Source organism: Chiloscyllium plagiosum, unplaced genomic scaffold (assembly GCF_037043375.1).
Source record: "Chiloscyllium plagiosum isolate Xiang-an unplaced genomic scaffold, Cpla_swu_hap1 HiC_scaffold_5, whole genome shotgun sequence".
NCBI classification, from domain to species: Eukaryota; Metazoa; Chordata; class Chondrichthyes; order Orectolobiformes; family Hemiscylliidae; genus Chiloscyllium; species Chiloscyllium plagiosum.
The window spans coordinates 130273801-130294222 of NW_028270143.1; the positions used below are offsets into that span (position 1 = coordinate 130273801).

Below are 20422 nucleotides of genomic sequence, written 5' to 3' on the forward strand. Positions count from 1 at the left end.
TATCTTGATTTATTCACATTTCTGATTTATCACCACCTTCCATCCTTTAGGTTGAGGAGTGTTTGATGGAGATGATGTAGAAGCAATATTATTTTATATCTGTAAACTACCAAGCTCAGATTGTTCTTCCCTATATGATGCCAATTAATTTATCAACGATGCTTAACAGAAAACATGATTTTATTTCCACAGAGGCCAGGTTATTGAGTATATTTAGAAGAAAGATTGATCATCTTGGCAATCAAGAATTAAAGTTATGGGGAGAAAGCAGGAAAATAGGGTTGAAAAATGATTGAATGGCCTAATTTCTGCTTCTGTGTCTATGGTCTTATGATTTGCTTTCTCCTCTAAGTAGAAAAATATTTTTGGACAATAATTGTATTTTAACAATACTGTCTTCTACTACTATTTTCTTTGCATTTTAAAGAATCTATAATTTAAATCAGTCTTTTTCAAAGCCATAAAGAAGAATGGAGATATTTAACATTGTGCTCATTTGTCTGTGATAACAAATGGGAATGGAATTCACAGACTGTGCAGAAATCCTACTTGAACAGCACACTTGCACAATGTAAGAGGCTTTCTGTACTTAAATTTGATAAGACACTCAGCATCCTTGCACATATCCCATCTGGCCTAAGGGACATTAAGAGTGGAAATTCCAGGGGAGCAGACCATAACTTCAGTCGTTAAGACTCCAAGGGCCTACCAATGCTACAAACTGCATTTGTTACCATCTCATTAAACGTTGACTAATCCTAAATAAGCCCATAGAGAAACATCTAGAAACAAACATTCGAGCCAAAATTAATAGGCAAATGTGGATGAGTTAATAAAATAACATGGCTTTTGTAAAGGAAAACTAACGAGTTTTTTTTTTTTGAAGTTGTACTAAACTGATGATGAGGACTATGCTGTTGATGTGACATACACATACCAAACTTGTGGGAAAAGTAACAGCAACATGGTTACAGAATTGGCTGAGTGACAGGAAACATTCATCAAGCAATGTTTATCAGACTGGTAGAAGGTTTGTTGTAATGGTCCCCAAGGGGCATACGGAGTTTAATTTCAGAGTTTGGAGAGAACACATACTTGGAAGTATTGTAAACTTGAGGATGATCATTTAGAAATTCAAAAGGACAGACAGGTTAGTATAATAGGCAGACAATGGGAAGAATTGTGAGGTGATACAGTTTGGTGGGAAGAACATGGACAACTAAAGTGGCTGACAGAATGGAGAATCTGGGTATTTTGTAGCAGAAGGGTTGACACTGTAATTAATAAACCTTACAGTATCCTAGGTTTTATTAGTAGCAACAGAATACAAGAATAAGGCAGTGATTTGAACTTATGTAAAACACTGGTTCAGCCTCAACTAAATTTATCTTTGATTCTAGACATTGTGCCTTGGGAATAAGGCAAAGGCTTTAGCTAGAATACAGAAAAAGTTTGCAACACTGACTGACTTCAAGGATAAGGGCCTTCGGTTATGAGGATAGACTGCAGAAGTATAGCTTGTTCTCCTGAGAGGTTGAGAACAAAAAGAAATTAGAAGCATGTGAGTAGCATAAAACTACTAGACTAAGTGTGATTGAGGTTCACAAGGAAGAGGTATTAGAAATCTTGCAGAGTGTGAAATAAGTCCCCTGGACCGGATGGGATTTATCTTAGGATCATCTGGGAAGCCAGGCAGGAGATTACTGAGCCTTTGGCATTGACCTTTAAATTGTCATTGTCTACAGGAATAGTGCCAGAAGACTGGAGGATAGCAAATGTGGTTCCCCTGTTCAAGAAGGGGAGTAGAAACAACCCTGGTAATTATAGACCAGTGAGCTTTACTTCAGTTGTTGGTAAAGTGTTGGAAAAGGTTGAGAGGGGATTTATAATAATCTAGAAAAGATTAATTTGATTAGGGATATTCAGCATGATTTTGTGAAGGGTAGGTCGTGCCTCACAAACCTTGAATTCTTTGAGAAGGTGACCAAACAGGTAGATGAGAGTAAACCAGTTGATGTGGTGTATATGGATTTCAGGAAGGCGTTTGATACGGTTCCCCACAGTAGGCTATTGTACAAAATGCAGAAGAATGGGATTTTGTCGAGATATAGCAGTTTGGATCAGTAATTAGCTTGCTGAAAGAAGACAGAGGGTGGTGGTTGATGGGAAATGTTCATCCTGGAGTCCAGTTACCATTGGTGTACCGCAAGGGTCGGTGTTGGGTCTACTGCTGTTCGTCATTTTTATAAACTACCTAGATGAGGGCACAGAAGGGTGGGTTAGTAAATTTGCAGACGACACTAAGGTCGGTGGAGTTGTGGATAGTGACTAAGGATGTTGTAGGTTACAGAGAGACTAAGCTGCAGAGGTGGGCTGAGGGGTGGCAAATGGAGTTTAATGCGGACAAGAGTGAGGTGATTCACTTTGGTCGGAGTAACCGGAATGCAAAGTACTGGGCTAATGGTAAGATTCTTGATAGTGTAGATGAGCAGAGAGATCTATGTCCAGGTACACGGATCCTTGAAAGTTGCCACCCATGTTGACAGGGTTGTTAAGAAAGCACACAGTGTTTTAGTGTTTATTAATAGAGGGATCAAGTTCTGGGACCATGAGGTTATGCTACAGCTGTACAAAACTCTGGTGCAGCCGCACTTGGGGAATATTGTGTACAGTTCTGGTCACCACATTATAAGGAGGATGTGGAAGCTTTGGAAAGGGTGCTGAGGCGATTTACTAGGATGTTGCCTGGTATGGAGGGAAGGTCTTACGAGGAAAGGCTGAGGGACTTGAGGCTGTTTTCGTTAGAGAGAAGAAGGTTGAGAGGTGTATTAATAGAGACCTATTAAGATAATCAGAGGGTTAGATAGGGTGGACAGGGAGAGCCTTTTTCCAAGTATGGTGACGATGAGCATGAGGGGGCATAGCTTTAAATTGAGGGGTGATAGATATAGGACAAATGTCAGAGGTAGTTTCTTTACTCAGACAGTTGTTCGGGTATGGAATGCTTTGCCTGCAACGATAGTAGATTCGCCAACTTTAAGTCATCATTGGACAAGCATATGGACGTACATGGAATAGTGTAGGTTACATGGGCTTCAGATTGGCCCTTGATGTTGTACTGACCTGTCATGTCAAAGGGCCTGTAATGTTCTATAGTCTATAAATGTTGAAGGGTCTGGACACAGTAGATAGTAAGTATTCCCACTTTTGAAAGGATTGAGAACACGAAGATTCAAATTTGAGGGAATAAATAAAGGGAACAAAAGCTAGATGAGAAACCTTTCATATAATGAATATTTAAGGGCTGGATACTTTGCCCAAATGTGTGGTGGAGGCAGATTGACATTAGATTCCCAACAGTGGAGAAACAGGCCTTTCGGCCCAACAAGTCCACACCGACCCTCCAAAGAGTAACCCATGCAGACCCTTTCCCTCTGACTAATGCACCTAACACTATGGACAATTTTTAGCATGTCCAATTCATCTGACCTGCACATCCTTGGACTGTGGGAGAAAACCCACACAGACACTGGGGGAATGTAAAACTCCACATAGACAGTCACCCAAGGCTGGAATTGAACCTAGGACCCTGGTGCTGTGAGGCTGCAGTGCTAACCACTGAGCCACTGTCATCCAATTGAAACGAGATAAAATGATTATCTGAAAAAGCGCAATGGAGCTGCTATAATGGGCTGAATGATCAACTGTGCTATAATAATTCTATGAATCTGTAAACTGCCACCAGTTAATTACAAATAAGTATGCATGAGCACTTTGAGACTGGAAAAGAAGTTGCAAATAAAAACTGAAAAGGGTTTGCATAAACACAAGGGCACCACCCATAGGGCTGCTATGGTGAATCCTGACAATAAGTCTTCAATTTCTCATGAAAATAAGTCACTTTGAGATTAGATTAATTAGGAAAACCCCTTGGTGCAATAATTCATAAGCATTTGATCTACCTCAGAAGTCTCAGCATATTTCTGTAGATAGTCATGTAGCACGAATGGGGAGGTACCTGTGTTGGACTGGGGTGGACAATGTTAAAAATCACACTTCCAAATAAACCTGTTGGACTATAACCTGGTGTTGTGATTTTTTAACTTCATACAACACGAAAAAATCCTTCAGTCCAACCAGTCCATGCTGACCATGATCCCAAACTAAACTAGTCCCACCTGCCTGTATTTAACCCATATCCCTCCAAACATTTATCTAAATGTCTTTTAAATGTTGTAACTGTACCCACATGGCACCACTTTCACCAGTGTAGAAAATGTACCCCTCATGTCTTTTTTTAAATTTCTCTCCTCTCACTTAAGAACATGCCTTCTAGTCTTGAAATACCCCACCCTAGGGAAAAATGCACCTGCAATTCACCTTAAACCTCTGAACCAGGAATTCCTGATGAAGGGCTTTTGCCCGAAATGTCGGTGTGTTTTTTTTATCCTGCTCCTCTGATGCTGCCTGACCTGCTGTGCTTTTCCAGCACCACTCAATTTCCAGCACCACTCAATCTCCAGCATCTGCAGTACCCGCTTTCACCTTGAAGTCCCAGCCTATCCACCCTCTCTTTATAACTCAAACCCTCCATTCCCAGTAACATCCTAGTAAATCTCTTCTGAACCCTCTCCAGTTTAATAATATCCATCCTATAACAGGGTGACCAGAACTGACCACAATACTCCAGAAGAGGCCTCTCCAACATCCCAACTCATAAAAGATCTCAGCAATGAAAGCAAGAATGCTAAATACCTTCTTAACCACCCTATCGATAGGTGTTGCAAACTTTAAAGAACTACCTACCTGAATTCCTAGGGGTCTCTGCTCTCCAACTAACCAAGGCTCTAGTTTTAATTGTATAAGTTTAGATGGTAACTCTTACTCAAAAGTTCTTCCTCCACCATTTCCCCTACCTTGTAGATTACTTCCTGTTCTGTGAGATCCTGTTGCAACGACCTATCAATATGCGGGAGACAGCTTACCAACTGGCCAATATGATGACAAGGGAGGAAAGGGCCTACATGCAGGACATGGCCAGCAATCATTTTGACAGGATCATCCAGGTGCTGAAGGACCTACCACGTCCCATGTTGCTAGTCTTCAGGAACATCAACACTGTCCGGTGTATAAACGTCATCCTAGGCTCACCTGTTGACCGATATGTCCTGATGGCTAGAAGGTAACTCTAGAAATGTTGTATTACTGTACCATTAACTACTGGCTTTCCTGATAGGAGCTGATTATCCTGTTTCTGTGCACTTTGTTGACTGCAACCAACCAAATGCAGGAAAGATTTATGCAATCTGCCCTCATAACTTAATTCCTTGAATTGAGATACCAGTATCAAACATAGAAAGAACTAAGCAGAGTAGAGCTCACAGAGACTTGTCCACTAAGTTGCAGGTTTAATATGCACTGGTGTCACTAGTGAAGATGACTAGAGCCTGTTCATTTGATATTTACTGGCACTTCTGATACAGCCAGGAACATTTGCATCCAAATGAACAGCACTGTGTTTATGTTGTTTTTGAATCCTTGACCTCGGTCATGGTTGAGTCTTGTTTTGCAGTTGAATTCTAAAGCAGTACAGGAATGGGCTTACATACATAATTTTTCAGCTATTTTCCACTAATCTAACTTTAAAAGAAGCTGTGTTGATAATTTTAGACCTTGGTGCAGAGGATGTGAACAACTTTTGTTTTCCACACGTCCTGTTTTAAGCAAAAGTTAACAATTACAAGTGACTCTCTGCAGTTCATTTAACACCTGTAACACTAATATTGGCCTGAAGATCAATGACCAAACCTGCTGGTTCTGGTAATTTTTAGATTAGATTAGATTCCCTACAGTGTGGAAACAGGCCCTTCGACCCAACAAGTCCACACCGACCCTGCGAAGAGTAACCCACCCAGACCCATTTCCCTCTGACTAATGCAGCTAACACTACAGGCAGTTTAGCATTGCCAATTCACCTAACCTGCACATCTTTGGATTGTGGGAGGAAAGTGGAGCACCCAGAGGAAACCCACGCAGACACAGAGAATGTGCAAACTCCACACAGACAGTCGCCCAAGGCTGGAATAGAACCTGGGACGCTGATTCTGTGAGGCAGCAGTGCTAACTACTCAGCCATCGTGCTGCTATACCATTTAATTTACTAAAGTGAATAAATTGTCTTGAGTACTGCTTAAAAAAAAAAGTGTTGACTAAACCATTTTGTCCTATTTTGTTGAATTGAACACGTGTGGTGTGTACACATGCTGTTTGTCCGTCTGCAAAGATCTGAGTCTAGTGAAAGAACTGCTTCAACTCACCAATCTAGTTCTCTGCCAAGGACAAGGTTTTTTGAAAAAAAAAGGCTTGCCAACAGTGACAGGGAAACAGTGCATTGATTTGTTGAGCACACAAGATCTTCCTGCTTTTGGTTAACAAGTAGTCCAATTCCCATTTCGTTTCTGCTCCAGACAACCTGCAATCAAAGCACTAACTTGAGTGGGCTCAGGGAAATGAATGAATGAACAAATGATAAATTCAGACAAACATCGTTCAGATTTAGAAATGTTCCACTCAAGTATTTGAAACACAATGAGATATCATAGAGATGTGCAGGAAATTAGTTTAGACTCACTTTCAATATTATATAGCAAACAGTGAGACAATTACTATATGAAACAATGAGCAACGAGCAAGACTAGAATAAGTCAAGGAAAATTGTAGCAACTTCACATCAGTGTTCAAGTAACATTTCTGCCACACAAATGGGAGGAAATAACCATCTCCAATAAGAGATGATCAAACTGATGGTAACTCCATCACTGTCTTGCCCCACTATAATATCTCAAGCATAACCATTGACCAGAAACTCAACAGGACGGCCATGTAAATCCTGTGGTTACAGGAGCGGGTCAGAGGCTAGGAATACTGCACCAAGTAATTCACACCCAGGCTTTGCAAAGCCTGTGCACCATTTCCAAAGCACAAGTCTGATGTATGATGGAGGAGAAAGTGAGGTCTGCAGATGCTGGAGATCAAAGTTGAAACTTTATTGCTGGAACAGCACAGCAGGTCAGGCAGCATCCAGGGAACAGGAGATTCGACGTTTCGGGCACAGGCCCTTCTTCAGGAATGAGCAGAGAGTGTTCAGCAGGAGAAGATAAAAGGTAGGGAGGAGGGACTTGGAGGAGGGGCGTTGGAAATGTGATAGGTGGAAAGAGGTCAAGGTGAGGGTGATAGGTCGGAGTAGGATGGAGGCGGAGAGGTCAAGAAGACGACTGCAGGTCAGGAAGGCGGTGCCGGGCTGGAGGGATCCGGCTGAGACAAGGTGGGGGGAGGGGGGGATGAAGAAACTGGTGAAGTCCAAGTTCATCCCCTGCGGTTGGAGGGTTCCCAGTCGGAAGATAAGACGCTCCTCCTCCGACCGTCGGGTTGTTGTGGTTTGGCGGAGGATATGCAGGTCATTGGACTCATCCACCGCCAAACCACAACAACCCGACGGTCGGAGGAGGAGCGTCTTATCTTCCGACTGGGAACCCTCCAACCGCAGGGGATGAACTTGGACTTCACCAGTTTCTTCATCCCCCCTCCCCCCACCTTGTCTCAGCCGGATCCCTCCAGCCCGGCACCGCCTTCCTGACCTGCAGTCGTCTTCTTGACCTCTCCGCCTCCATCCTACTCCGACCTATCACCCTCACCTTGACCTCTTTCCACCTATCACATTTCCAACGCCCCTCCTCCAAGTCCCTCCTCCCTACCTTTTATCTTCTCCTGCTGAACACTCTCTGCTCATTCCTGAAGAAGGGCCTGTGCCCGAAACGTCGAATCTCCTGTTCCCTGGATGCTGCCTGACCTGCTGTGCTGTTCCAGCAATAAAGTTTCAACTCTGATGTATGATGGAATACTCCCCAGGATGGCCACAATTCCAACAGTACTTGAAGTGTGACACCATCCAGGATATAGCAGCCCACTTGATTGACACATCCACCACCAGTGTTTAGTAGCAACAATTTGTACAATCTACAAGATGTACTGCAGAAATTCACCGAAGTTCCTCAGACAGCACCTTCCAAACCCATGATTACCATCTACAAGGACAAGGGCAGGCAATACAGCCACCACCTGCAAGTTCCTCTCCAAGCCAGTCATCACCCTAATCTCTGTACCAAACATGATGTCATTCTAAACTAATCAGATAGTCCCTCCTATCTTATCCATGCCCCTCAATTTTATATGCTGAAAATGTGTTGCTGGAAAAGCTCACCAGCTCAGGCAACATCCAAGGAACAGGAGAATCGACATTTCGGGCAAAAGCCCTGAAGAAGGGCTTATGCCCGAAACGTCGATTCTCCTGTTCCTTGGATGCTGCCTGACCTGCTGCGCTTTTCCAGCAACACATTTTCAGCTCTGATCTCTAGCATCTGCAGCCCTCACTTTCTCCTCAATTTTATATACTTTATCAAGTTACGCCTCAGCTTCTGATGCTATGGTGAAAACAATCCAAGTTTGTCCTTTATAGCCAATACACTCCAATGCAGGCAACATCACGGTAAACCTCTTCTGCACCTCCTCCTATGACTCCACATCCTTCCTAGAATATGGGCAACTTGAGCTGTATACAGTACTCCAAATGTGGCCTACTTAAAGTTTAATGCAGCCACAATATGATTTGTCAACGTTTACACTCTTGAGCCCCAGCCAAAGACAAGCATGTATATGCTTCCTTTACCACCTTAGCCATTAGTGTTGCCACTTAGTGAACTATGGACTTTTAACCCAAGATCCCTCTGTATATCAATGTTTCAAAGGGTCCTACCAATTACTGTATACAGAGGAACCATGAGAATCCGACATGACATGGCAGGGAGTATTTTGCTCAGTTAATTGAATTTTGGATAATCGAATGCTGGATAACTTAGTTTAGCCAAGCATCGGGACCTTGCTGGATAATCAGATATTTGGATAATTGAGGTTCCTCTGTACTTTGTTCCTGCATTTGACGTCAAAATGAATCAGCCCACACTTAGCCATCTGTCATTTCGCCACCCATCTTTCCAGTTGATCTACAATATATCTTTTGGGGTAGCAGCTTGATATGGACCTGGCTGACTCTGAAGTTTGCACATTCTTCCTGTGTCTGTGTGAGGATACTCCAGTTTCCTCCCATCAAAAGATGTGCAGGTTAGATGGATTGGCTATGCTAAAATTGTCATGTAGTGTCCAGGGTTTTGCAGGCTAGTTGGATTAGCCATGGTAATTGCAGGGATAGGGGGTTGCTCTTCAGACGTTTGGTACAGACTTGATAGGCCAGATGGCCTCTTCACAACTGCACAGTTTTAATGTTTGCAAATGTACTCGTCAGACTCTCTATATTTACATCACTAAATAGTTCTGTGGAATTGATAATTAGCAATTTTTCTGGTTAATGCCTGCTGCAGTCATCCTGGCTATATCCCTCCAGTGATTCAGATGAAGAATCTGAAGCTTACTGGGGTGATGTCTTTGGTCCTCTGCAAGAGCTAAGGTTGAACCAAAGTTCCTTGGCGCCTTGTGTTATTTGGGGCTTTTAAATTTATTATCACATCTAGGTCAGGAATCATACACAGTCAGAGATCATCTCTCACTCTGGAGTATGTCAGAAACATCAAACCTATGTCTCTCTCTTTCTTTGCAGTGCGGTTAAAGCGCACAGTCTGTTAACAAATAAACACACTGGAGGATTTTGGAGAGTTGGTGCTTTGAAGTGGCTAAAGATAAAGTGGGCCAGCCTCCAGTTTGAGATCGGTCTCCGGTAAGCTTGGCAGAGATTATTATAAAGACTACTCTGAGAAACAGGCCTGAGCAGTTCAACTATTCAGCATACTGTGATCGCTGTGGCATGTATCAGCAAACCCCATCCCCACAAATGCACTTCCATTTGAAGGATACTTGGGTAGCAGAAATTCAGGCCATTCATGTCCTTAACCAATGAGCCCAAGGCATAACTAGAGCCCATGTAGGTACTATCCCTGTCACTCCTTGTTCCAGTCCTACCCATAAGTCTGTCTGGTATACCAATGACATCATTGCTACTTTCCCCTTCTCTGAATCCCTCCAGTGCAGATGGAGGCCACTCAGCCCAGAGTCCATACTGACCCTCTAAAGAGCACCCCTCCCAGACCCCCCCTCATGCATGTAACCCCACATTTCCAATAATCAGCCTACCTACCCCGCACAGCCCTGGGCACTGGGCAATTTAGTATGGCCAATCCACCTAATTTGCACATCTTTGGACTGTGGGAGGGAACTGGAGCATCTGGATGAAACCTTCGCAGATATGGGGAGAATGTGCAAATTCTACACAGTCACCAGAGGGTCTAATCAAACCCAGGTCCCCTGGTGCTATGAGGTAGCAGTGCTAACCACTGAGCCACCATGCTACTCTGTCATCTCGTTTGCTTCCAATTCCGACCCTGCTCTCACTTTTACCTGGTCCATCTGACTCCTCACTTCCTTGACATCTTTTCATTTCGGAGGACAGGCTCGCCATTATTATTTACTACAAATCGAACTCCCATTTACCATGACTATACATCCTAACAGCCTGCTTCCTGTAAAGAATCTGTTCCATTCTCTCCAGTTCCTTCACCTCCATCTCATCTGTTTTGATGATGCCAACTTTGACAAGGGAGTCTCTCAGCCCACCTTCCTCAGCCGAGGATTCCCCAGCACCGTGGTTAACAGCCCTCAGCTGGGTCCAACCGATCTCCCACACTTTGATCCTCAGCCATCGTCTTCCCTCCCAAAATAGTGAAAATTTCCCCCTTGTCCTCACCTACCATCCCACCAGCATCCACAGCCAGAGGATCATTAACCACCATTTCCACCACCACTGTCACCAGATATTCATTCCATTCCCTCCTTTGACAGCTTTCTGAATAGATCATTTGTCTACTGCATTCACTGCTTAGTGGTCTCCTGTACAATGGAGAAACAAAGTGCAATCTAGGCAGTCGCTTTGCAGAATACCTACTTTGTCTGCAAAACTAAGACCTGTCATTTCAACACACTGGCCAACATAAGTCTCAGGTTTCCTGGGAAACTGGACAAACAGCACCTCATTTTCTTCCTTGGGAACTCTACAGCCTTTTGAACTTCATATTGACTTCAACAATTTTAAGGCTTGAACAGTTTCTCCTGTCCTTACATTTACCTCCCCCCACTCCACAAGCTTTGTCATCACACGGGTTGCTACCACACAAAACCCATTGTCAGCTACTAATGATCCTCAATAGCAGCTATTTATTCTTCCAGGCTGACCTTTACCCATTCCTTGTCTACCCCACTGTTCATTCTCTCCCTTTGCTTTACTCTCCCACTGTCTTCCCTATCCACCACAACCCCATCTTCAGCACATACACCAACCTTTAAGTCAAAACGTTAACTGCTTTCTTTCTACAGATGCTGCCAGACCTGCTGAGTTTTTCATACTATTTCTGTTTATGTGCCTGTAATGAGGGTGAGGGTTCCAGAATAATGTCCATTTCTTTGATTGAGATAATGGTCATGGGGGAGTGAAGTTGAAGTATTAGAAAACTAATTGTGGATAGAGTTGGTGCATTTAGTAACCTAACTTTGTTTATCCCTCAGGTCAGAAAGTATGATGATGAAGATAATCTCCATGCTTGTACGATTATTCATTTACTTTGGTCTGATAGTGCCAGATGAAGATTTATACAGTTACCTGCTGGAGTAGCATGTTGGGCTGTCAATTCAAATCCTGTTAGAGGTGTGAGAATCTACTGGACCTTTTGTTTGGAAATTTTGGTTTCTTCTTACCTCAAATCAGAACAGAGTCTGACTACCATGGCCACTGCCTAACCAAGCAGCCGTGATCCTTGGGCAATGCTCAAAGTTAAATGGAAGGTTGGTCAAAGGGATCTGAAATCTGGCATTTTCACTCAGCTGGCATGGTTTCTGTCAACATATCACTGGCAACCCTCATGCAAGAGCCTCTACCATTTCAGGCTAAATTGGAGCTGTTTGCTCACAGTGCACCATTGAAGGAATGGAAACTTCAACTTTGTTACTGCTGTTTGGCAACAATAAGATTAGTGAGCAGTTTTCTTGAGCTAATAGTCTGCAATCCTTTGATTGAAATGACACAAATCACACGATGTCCTGAAATAAATCAGTCAGGAATTTGTTGGTGGATGAAAATTCTGAACCTCAACTCTTGTCTCTTCCTTTACCTGCACCACGATAGAATTTCTACTCTTAAGTCAGGAATGTAAGGCTATTCAGCATATAGAATCCCACTTCTGACCTATTAACGTTATCATGGTACTTACTTGAATGTTGAATGACTTTTGATATAGAGCCCTACAGCACGGAGACAGGCCCTTTAGCCCAAACTGGTCCATGTTGACCAAAATGTCCATCCATGCTAACACTATTTATTTAGACCATTAGCCCACATCCTTCTAAACCTTTCCTATCCACATATTTGTCTAAATGCTTTTTAACTGTTGTTAATGTACCCAATTCAGCTATGTTCATTGGCAGCTCATTTCATGTGCGTACGACCCTCTACAAAATGTTGCTCCTCAGGTTCCCTTTTTTTCTTTCCCCTTTAACCTTAAACCGATGCCCTTTAGTCTTTGATTCTCCAACCCTGGGAATCAAAGACTAAAGTGCATTCACCCTATCCATGCCTCTCTGATCACATACACTTCTATAAGATTCCCCCTTCAATCTCCAACAGTCAAAGAAAATGTCCTAGTTTGTCAAACTTCTCCCAATAAATCAGATCCTCTAGTCCTGGCAACATCCTTAAATTTCTTCTGCACTCTTTCCAGTTTACTAACATCCTGTACAACTGCAAAATAACTTCCCAACTTCTATACTCAATACCCTGACTGATGATGGCCAGTATGCTGGCCTTCTCTACTGCTGTCCACCTGTGACTCCACTTTCAGATGACTGTGCACCTGAACTCCAAGTTCCCTCTGTTCCACTACACTCCTTAAGGCCCTACCATTCACCATGAAAGTACTAGCTTGATTTGACTTTCCAAAATGCAAGACCTCTCACTTATCTATATTAAACTCCATTTGCCATTTCTCAGCCCACTTCCCCAGTGGATCAATGCCCTGCTACAATTTCTGACAACCTTCCTCATTATCCATGATAGCTTCTACTCGAGTGTCATCTGCAAACCTACTAATCATGCTTTGTATCATTGTTATAGATAACAAATAGCAATGGATCCAGCACTGACCCCTGAGGCACTCCACTAGTCACAGGCCTCCAGTCTGACAAGGATCCTTCCACTATTACCCTCAGCTTCCTACCATCAAGCCAATTGTGTATCCAATTTACCAGCTTCCCCCTGGACTCCATGCAATATAATCTTCCAGAGCAGCCTACCAAGTGGAACCTTATCAAAAGCCTTACCAAAATCCATATAGACTACATTTACCACCCTGTCCTTGTCAACCTTCCTGGTCACTTCATCTAAGGACTTTAAAAAAAATTGATCTCTCACTCACAAAGTCATGCTGACTATTCAATCAAACCTGTGGCCAATAATTAGCCAGGGGTCCTGCAATTTCTTCTCTAGTCTCTTGCAGTGTTCTTGGATATATCTGGTCAGGACAGGAAACTTATCCATCTTCATATATTCTAATACATTCAGCACCTCCTGTGATATGGACAGTTGCCAAGATATTGCCACAAACTTCCCCAAGTCTTCATGTCTTTCTCCACAGGAGAAATATTTATTGAGAACCTTGCCCATCTCCTGCGGTTCTACAAATATGTGATCCTTGAGAGGTCCTATTCTGTCTCTATTATCCTTTTTCCTTTAATATACTTGGATTCACCCTAATCTTCTCAGCCAAGGCTCTCTTATGCTCCCTTTTCACCATCCTAATTTCCTTCTTCACTTCTTGACTAATTCTAATCAATGCCTCAATAGCCAGGATTCCCTAGTGTTGTCACCCTCACAGGAACTTACAGACTTTAAAAGTGAGATAGCCAGAGTTCAAAGGCCTTCCACTTGCCAGAGATGCCTTAGTCAGCAAACTACTCCAATCAACCTCTGCAAACTCCTGACTAACTCCATCAAAATTCACCTTGCCCCAATTTAGAACGTGAACCTGTGAACCAGTTTTGTCCCTCAGTAACTATTTTAAAATTAATAGAACTATGGTCATTGGTCCCAAAGTGCTCCCCCACTGTCACCTGTCCTGCCCTATTTTCCAAGAGTAGGTTGAGTTTTATCCCTTCCTGAGTAGGACCCTCTATATACTACTTGAGGAAACTTTCCTGAACGTGCTTAAATTTCACGCCATTTAAGTCCTTAATGCTATGGTAGTCACAGTCTATGTTAGGAAAATTAAAAAATCCCCTATGACAACCCTATTGCTCCTGAAAGTCTCCCCAATCTCCCTGCACATTTGTTCCTCCAATTCCTGTTGACTATTTGGGGGCCTATAGTACAACCCCAATAACGTCACCATCCCCTTTTTATTTCTTAGCTCCACCCACAAAGCCTCACTGGATGATTCTTCAGTTATTTCATCTCTGATTACTGCTGTGATACTCGCCTCACTCAAAAATGCAAATCCCCCTCCCCTGGACCCTGGCACATTAACGGCTATCCTGTCCATCCCTTATCCATGTTTCTGTAATATCCCAGTTCCAGGTATCTATCCATGCAGAGTTCATCTGCCTTACCTCTCAGCCCTCTTGCATTGAAATAGGTGTAATTTAATCCAACAGGCATTCTTGCTGCCTGTCCTGTTCCAGCTTGACTTGTCTCTTCACTTTACTATTTCTGATTACTGTATCTCCTTCTAGCTTCGCACTTGCCTCCCTGCTATAGAGGAACCCACCCCAGTGCCAATCTAGTTTAAACCCTCCCTTCTAGCAAGCCTGATGGCCAAGCTATTGATTCCCCTCTAGTTCAGAGGTGACCTGTCCCTCTTGAACAAGTTACATCTATCCCAGAAAACATTCCAATAACTTAAAAGTCTGAATCCCTGCCCCCGAACCATTTCTTTAGCCATGCATTCATCTGTCATATCCTCCTGTACTTACCCTCACTACCACATGACCTGGAAGTAATCTAGAAATTACTGCCAATGAGGTCCTGGTTTTTAACTTTTTTCCTAGCTCTCTATTCTCATTCCACAGGACCACATACCTATTTCTACCTATATCATTTGTGCCAACATGCACAAAGGCTTCTGGCTGCTCACCCTACCCCTTGAATGTTCTGCAGCTGCTCTGAGACAGCCTCGACCCTGGCACCTGGGAGGCAACACACCATCCTGGATTCCCGTTTGTGGCCACAGAATCTCTTGTCTCCTATCGTTTAACTATTGAGTCTCCTATCACTAAGGTACTGTTTAACTTTATCCTTTCCTGCTGTGCCCCAGAGCCAGTCATACTGCCACTGACCTGGTTACTGTTGCTTTCATCTGACTGGTCATCCCTCTCAATAGTATCTAAAACTGTATTCTTGTTTGAGGGGAATGGCCACGCTCCCTGTCTACTCCCTTTGCCTTTCCTCGTGGTCACCCAGCTACCCTCTACCTACACCTTAGGTGTGACCACCTCACTAAAACTCTTATCTATGAAGTGCTCAGCATTTCGGATGATGTTACCAGCTCCCTCACAGGAGCTGCAGCTGGGTGCACTTCCCATTGATGTGGTCAGCAGGGAAAATGGAAACCTTCTCCGAAATCCCATATCCTGCATCCTTAATATATTTTAAATAAAGATTTTTTTTATTGACATTCACTCCATTGGTCATATCCTCTTCGTCCCCCCTGCAAAAGAGGTGTGTGTACAGGGTCAGTTTCCTCTTCATCCACTATTGAGAGGCGATGCTAAATTGACGCCCTAGTTGTGTTCTGACATGGTACTATTTCAAAAAGCAACATGCAAGTTTTCATTAGTGTTTTCACCAATCTTTATCATTCAATGGTATGTATTACTAATAAAAGGTCAGATTGCTGGCCATGTTTCAACGTTACCATGCTAACTACACTGGCCATTAATATCTCAAACTACTTACATCAGGTGTATAGTGATTTCTTCTATAGGAAGAAATGAGCTATGGTCACTGTAATAAACCAAACAGGTATAATACAGAGGTATAAAGGAACGTGCACGATGAATCATATTTAACTCCCATTTCTTCTTTCCACTGTCAGTTGAATGATGAATATCATAATTCTCACCACAAAATCTGGGCCAAAACATCAACACAGCTGCCTCATTTCAGTTAGGACCAAAACTTTAAAATGTAATTAATTACTGAGCTGCAGCACAATATGTTGCCAGGCCCTTGTATGCTGCCTGGACATTTGAGACTAAAGGTACACTGAAGATTTAGCCCTGTACCTTTTAAACTTTTTTTCAGATTAGAAAAATAAGGATTTTCCAAACCAGAAAGAACGAGAGTCATTGCTCTGGAATTAACCTCTGTGCTGACACAGCTGATTTTATGGTCTATAGGCCTCATCATTCGAGAAGTCATAGCTCCAGTTAGTATTGTGCTTTTCTATTTCCCAGGTAAAGAGTAAACTCAAGATAATGTTCATCAATAGGCATTTAGTTCAGATGCTGGTTAGCTGAAACTTCACAGCAATCAAAATAAATAATTAGATAGATAGTTTTAGTTAGCATAACTAGATAACACAACCAGCCAAGCATAGACAACAAAGATGGGATCACAGGTTGTGTTCAAGCAACTCCCTGTAGTCCTGTGATTCTCAATGGCTATCCCATCAATTCAACACAGAGAAGCACCTTTTGGTGGTGGAAAGCAAACTCATTGCTTTTGTAAGAGGAAGTCCTTGTTATTCCTGATATTTACAAGATGTTCACACAATTAGGGCTATGAAGAAGGAAGAGGTTAAAAAAATAATGCTGCGTATCTTAAAAAAATTCTTTTACCCTATTTGCATTACAAAATATTTAAGTATGAAAAACAGACAATACATTCAAACTAATCTGTATAAACATTGAAAATTAATAAAAACTGCATGTTGCAGTGCTGTATTCAATCACAACATCCTCAGCTTTACCCCACTGTCTGTGTCGAGTTCAGTTTTAAAAAGGAAACTTGAGGGTTTAAAGCAAAATGTCCGATTCTTGGTTCATCCTGCATTAGAAATGGGCAGTAACTCGATCAATCTCCAGCACATCTTCCAAAATCTGAAAGAAACACCAGTTGTCAGAAAGTCACATACATTCGTAGATAAAGCAGAGTCCCAAAAACCAGGATGGATCTAAGTCTGTTGTGTTATCTGGTTCAGCAAAGGTAGTGGCTAGAAGAGGAGGAACTCGCACTGGATATTGACAAACCTTTGTTGACACTCATACTTGAACTTGCCAGAGTAACAGAGCTTTGGAATTTCTTGGACCTCTCCCATCAGGAGCAAGGTACCAATCAGTATCCAGGAGTTTGGTTATTCAATCTGCATGAGCGCCTCTGATCCCAGTTACTGAGTGTATCACAGGATTGTCAAATGCTACCAACAGTATCAATCCTGATTACCCTAAACTAGAACTGCACACTTCAGCTGAGTCTGTGTTTGCTGCTACACTCACCATATCAGGTGTTGTGCCTATTTTCTTGGCCAGCTCACTACGTTCCATGGTGCTGAGGTACAAAAACTTATTGAGCAGCTCCCCATCCAGAATGTTCCGCACTGCATTTTGTAGAGCTCGTCGATCACAGCGCAACATCCTGCAGCACCAAAGTGAAGGGGAGAGAAAGTTATCACGTGTAGTATTATTCTCAAAATCAAAAGTGTTCAAGTCTCACTCCAGAAACTTGTGTGCATAACTAGGTGGACACTTTAAACCTGCCTTTAGGCAGAGAGTATGGGTCTGAAGAACCCTGTGGGTGATTTGTCCAGGTCACTACGCAGCCCACAAACAGAAAACAGTTCTAATCGTCCATTCTTTCATGTTGGCAAGTAATTTTACCCATCAACAAGCAACTTGCTTGACTATGTTGCTGGGCAGTTCAGAGTTAATGACATTGTGGGTCTGGAGTCACATGTAGGTAACGACAGTACACTCCTGCCCAAAAGGATATTAGTAATTTAGTGTTTGATTTTAAAACAATAAATCACAAAACATCAGCAGTTATAATTTTACTAAGACTAGCTTTCAATTCCAGAATTTATAATTGAACTTTGATTTAAATTCTGTTGCATCATATGATGGAATCTGTGTGTCCACAGCATTAGCCTGGATGTTGGATTCGTCCTAAAAGAAAACTAGAAGTTGAAGCTTTGTCATCCACTAGTCAGAATTAGATTGTATTTCCATGCCAATCAAGGCCTAACCATGATTCTGTATCAAAGTGTTTTTCTCCAAGTCTGTTTTGGTGTCATTGTTCTGATTAGTGCAAGACAAAACATTCAATTTCTAAAACCCCTTTTAGCAATATTCAAACTCTGTACTACCAATCATTGATTATGGTCCAATGACGTGACCACCTCTGTTCTCCCTCTCAATGCTTTTTGTGGGAGTTTGCTGCTGTCAAATGGCAACTACTTTTTTATATTAAAATGACTGTCCTTCAAAAGCACTTTGGTAGATCCTGAGGATATAGAAATGCAGGTTCTTTCTTAATTTACTTTACTTTTTGTAACATGCCACCATCCCTTGGTGTTCTAATAGCTTACCACAATGAATTATTTGGATGACATGTCAGGGAGCTAATTTAAACTCAATAGCAAAGCTTCACATTTTATTCTACCTCGTTGGATACAGTACAAATATCAATCAAGGTTCCACAAGGTCCCATGGACTGTGATTAGGAAGGATGAACAAAACTCAACAAGTAGATATGTTTTGAATTACATTTAGAGTGGTCACAAGATCGATTGACGCAATGGGGATATGCAGCTGGGTGTCAGCAGCACACATGGAAACTAGTCTCATACCTGCAGTTAATACCAACAAACTGCGCACAGGAGAGGTAGCTGGGTTGAAGGATAGACTTCTGGTGAGGGCTGATAAAGGGGAAAGAGGGACCTGGGTGGGGCAAGGGTGATCACAGACCACTTTATATCAATGTGTTATCTAGTTATTGATTCATGCTAATATTAGGCTATAAACTAGCTCAGTACAGAAGTCAGAGTACGCACTCTTATAAGACAGAAGCCAACAATTTTTTTTAAATTAGGTCTGCTGTTATATAATGTCTTTCATAATTTCAGGCATCTCAAAGCAATCTATAGCCAATAAAATACTCAAGTGTGATTACTCTAACAGCTAATGAAGCACAGCAAACTCCCACACCAACAATAACCAGACCATTTTTAAAGTGAGGCTAAAAAAGTATAGGCCAGGACATTATTGGTGGTTGTGATTCCAGAGGGGAATGCAAGTCAGCAGAAGTTAATAAAATTTACAAAACCAAATATTTTTTAAAGAACTACAGCTCATTTGGAGTCAACATGTCTGTTTCAGCTATTAATATTTAATTAAAAAGTGTGATATTTATGACCATGTAAAATTCTACAAAAACAACCGCCAGTGAGAGTGGAATGTACACGGTAGAATATCACCATCTACTGGTGGAGTTCACAATAAGTTAATTCCTAATAATTCTTAAAGTTATTGAAAACTCACCAGGACTTGTGTATAGACTCCAATAGATATCCTACTACAATAAAGGTGGAGATGTGTAACTTATTGTACTTTGTCATTAATAAAACCAACTAATATCCAAACAGACATGGTTTCACTTTCTTGCTTGATGTAAAATCATAACTCTTTAGAATGCTTGGCTAGTACCAATCTCAGTCAGATCATAAGGACTACTGATGTGGAAAAAAAAATTCTGATTCAGATCAAGGATAGAGCCTCAATAGAGTGTGCAGGGAGTTTTACTCCATCTCTAACTCCATGCTGTACCAGTCTTGAGCGTATTTGGGAGGTACATAATTTATAAAAAGTAGTCCATTCCCTATCTTTAATACCTCTTCTATAAAGAAACATTAGAAATCACCACATACAAAAATAATTTGGTGTCAGTTTTGATTTTCAAGAGATTAGCAATTTCTGAAAAGATTTATAGCTCAGGTTGATGATGCGTAAGTTTGCTCGCTGAGCTGGAAGATTTGTTTTCAGACATTTCATCACCATGACTAGGTAACATAATCAATGAGTCTCTGGTGAGGTGCTGATGGTATGTCCCGCCTCTCTACTTATAGGGCTTGGTTTCTTAAAATGGGTGATGTCATTTCCAGTTTTTATTCCAAGGGAAGGTAGACAGGATCTAAATTGATGTGTTTATTCCTGGAGTTCTGGTTAGAATTCCATGCCTTTAAGGATTCTCTTGCGAGTCTTTGTTTCACCTGTCCTGGGTTTAGTGTGCATTTCCCAAAGTGGTGTCCTTCTTTGTATGTAC

At 42.0% G+C, this 20422-nt stretch overlaps 2 protein-coding genes across 5 annotated transcripts in view; one reads left to right on the plus strand and one right to left on the minus strand.

Annotated features, from left to right (window-relative positions):
• The window catches only part of adck5 (aarF domain containing kinase 5), a 140837-nt gene extending 121093 nt beyond the window's left edge, over positions 1 to 19744 (plus strand). For all 3 annotated transcript variants that reach the window (XM_043690929.2, XM_043690930.2, XM_087987666.1), the window contains 3 exons: positions 4924 to 5182; positions 9671 to 9787; positions 11626 to 19744. In XM_043690929.2, coding sequence (XP_043546864.1) covers positions 4924 to 5182; positions 9671 to 9787; positions 11626 to 11731 — 482 coding nt within the window. In that variant the 3' untranslated portion in view covers positions 11732 to 19744. The remainder of the gene's footprint in view (positions 1 to 4923; positions 5183 to 9670; positions 9788 to 11625) is intronic.
• Positions 16918 to 20422, minus strand: part of cpsf1 (cleavage and polyadenylation specific factor 1) — a 162773-nt gene continuing 159268 nt past the window's right edge. For both annotated transcript variants that reach the window (XM_043690937.2, XM_043690935.2), the window contains 2 exons: positions 17602 to 17740; positions 16918 to 17205 (listed from right to left, as the gene is read on the minus strand). In XM_043690937.2, the coding sequence (XP_043546872.1) occupies positions 17158 to 17205; positions 17602 to 17740 (187 nt within the window). In that variant the 3' untranslated portion in view covers positions 16918 to 17157. The remainder of the gene's footprint in view (positions 17206 to 17601; positions 17741 to 20422) is intronic.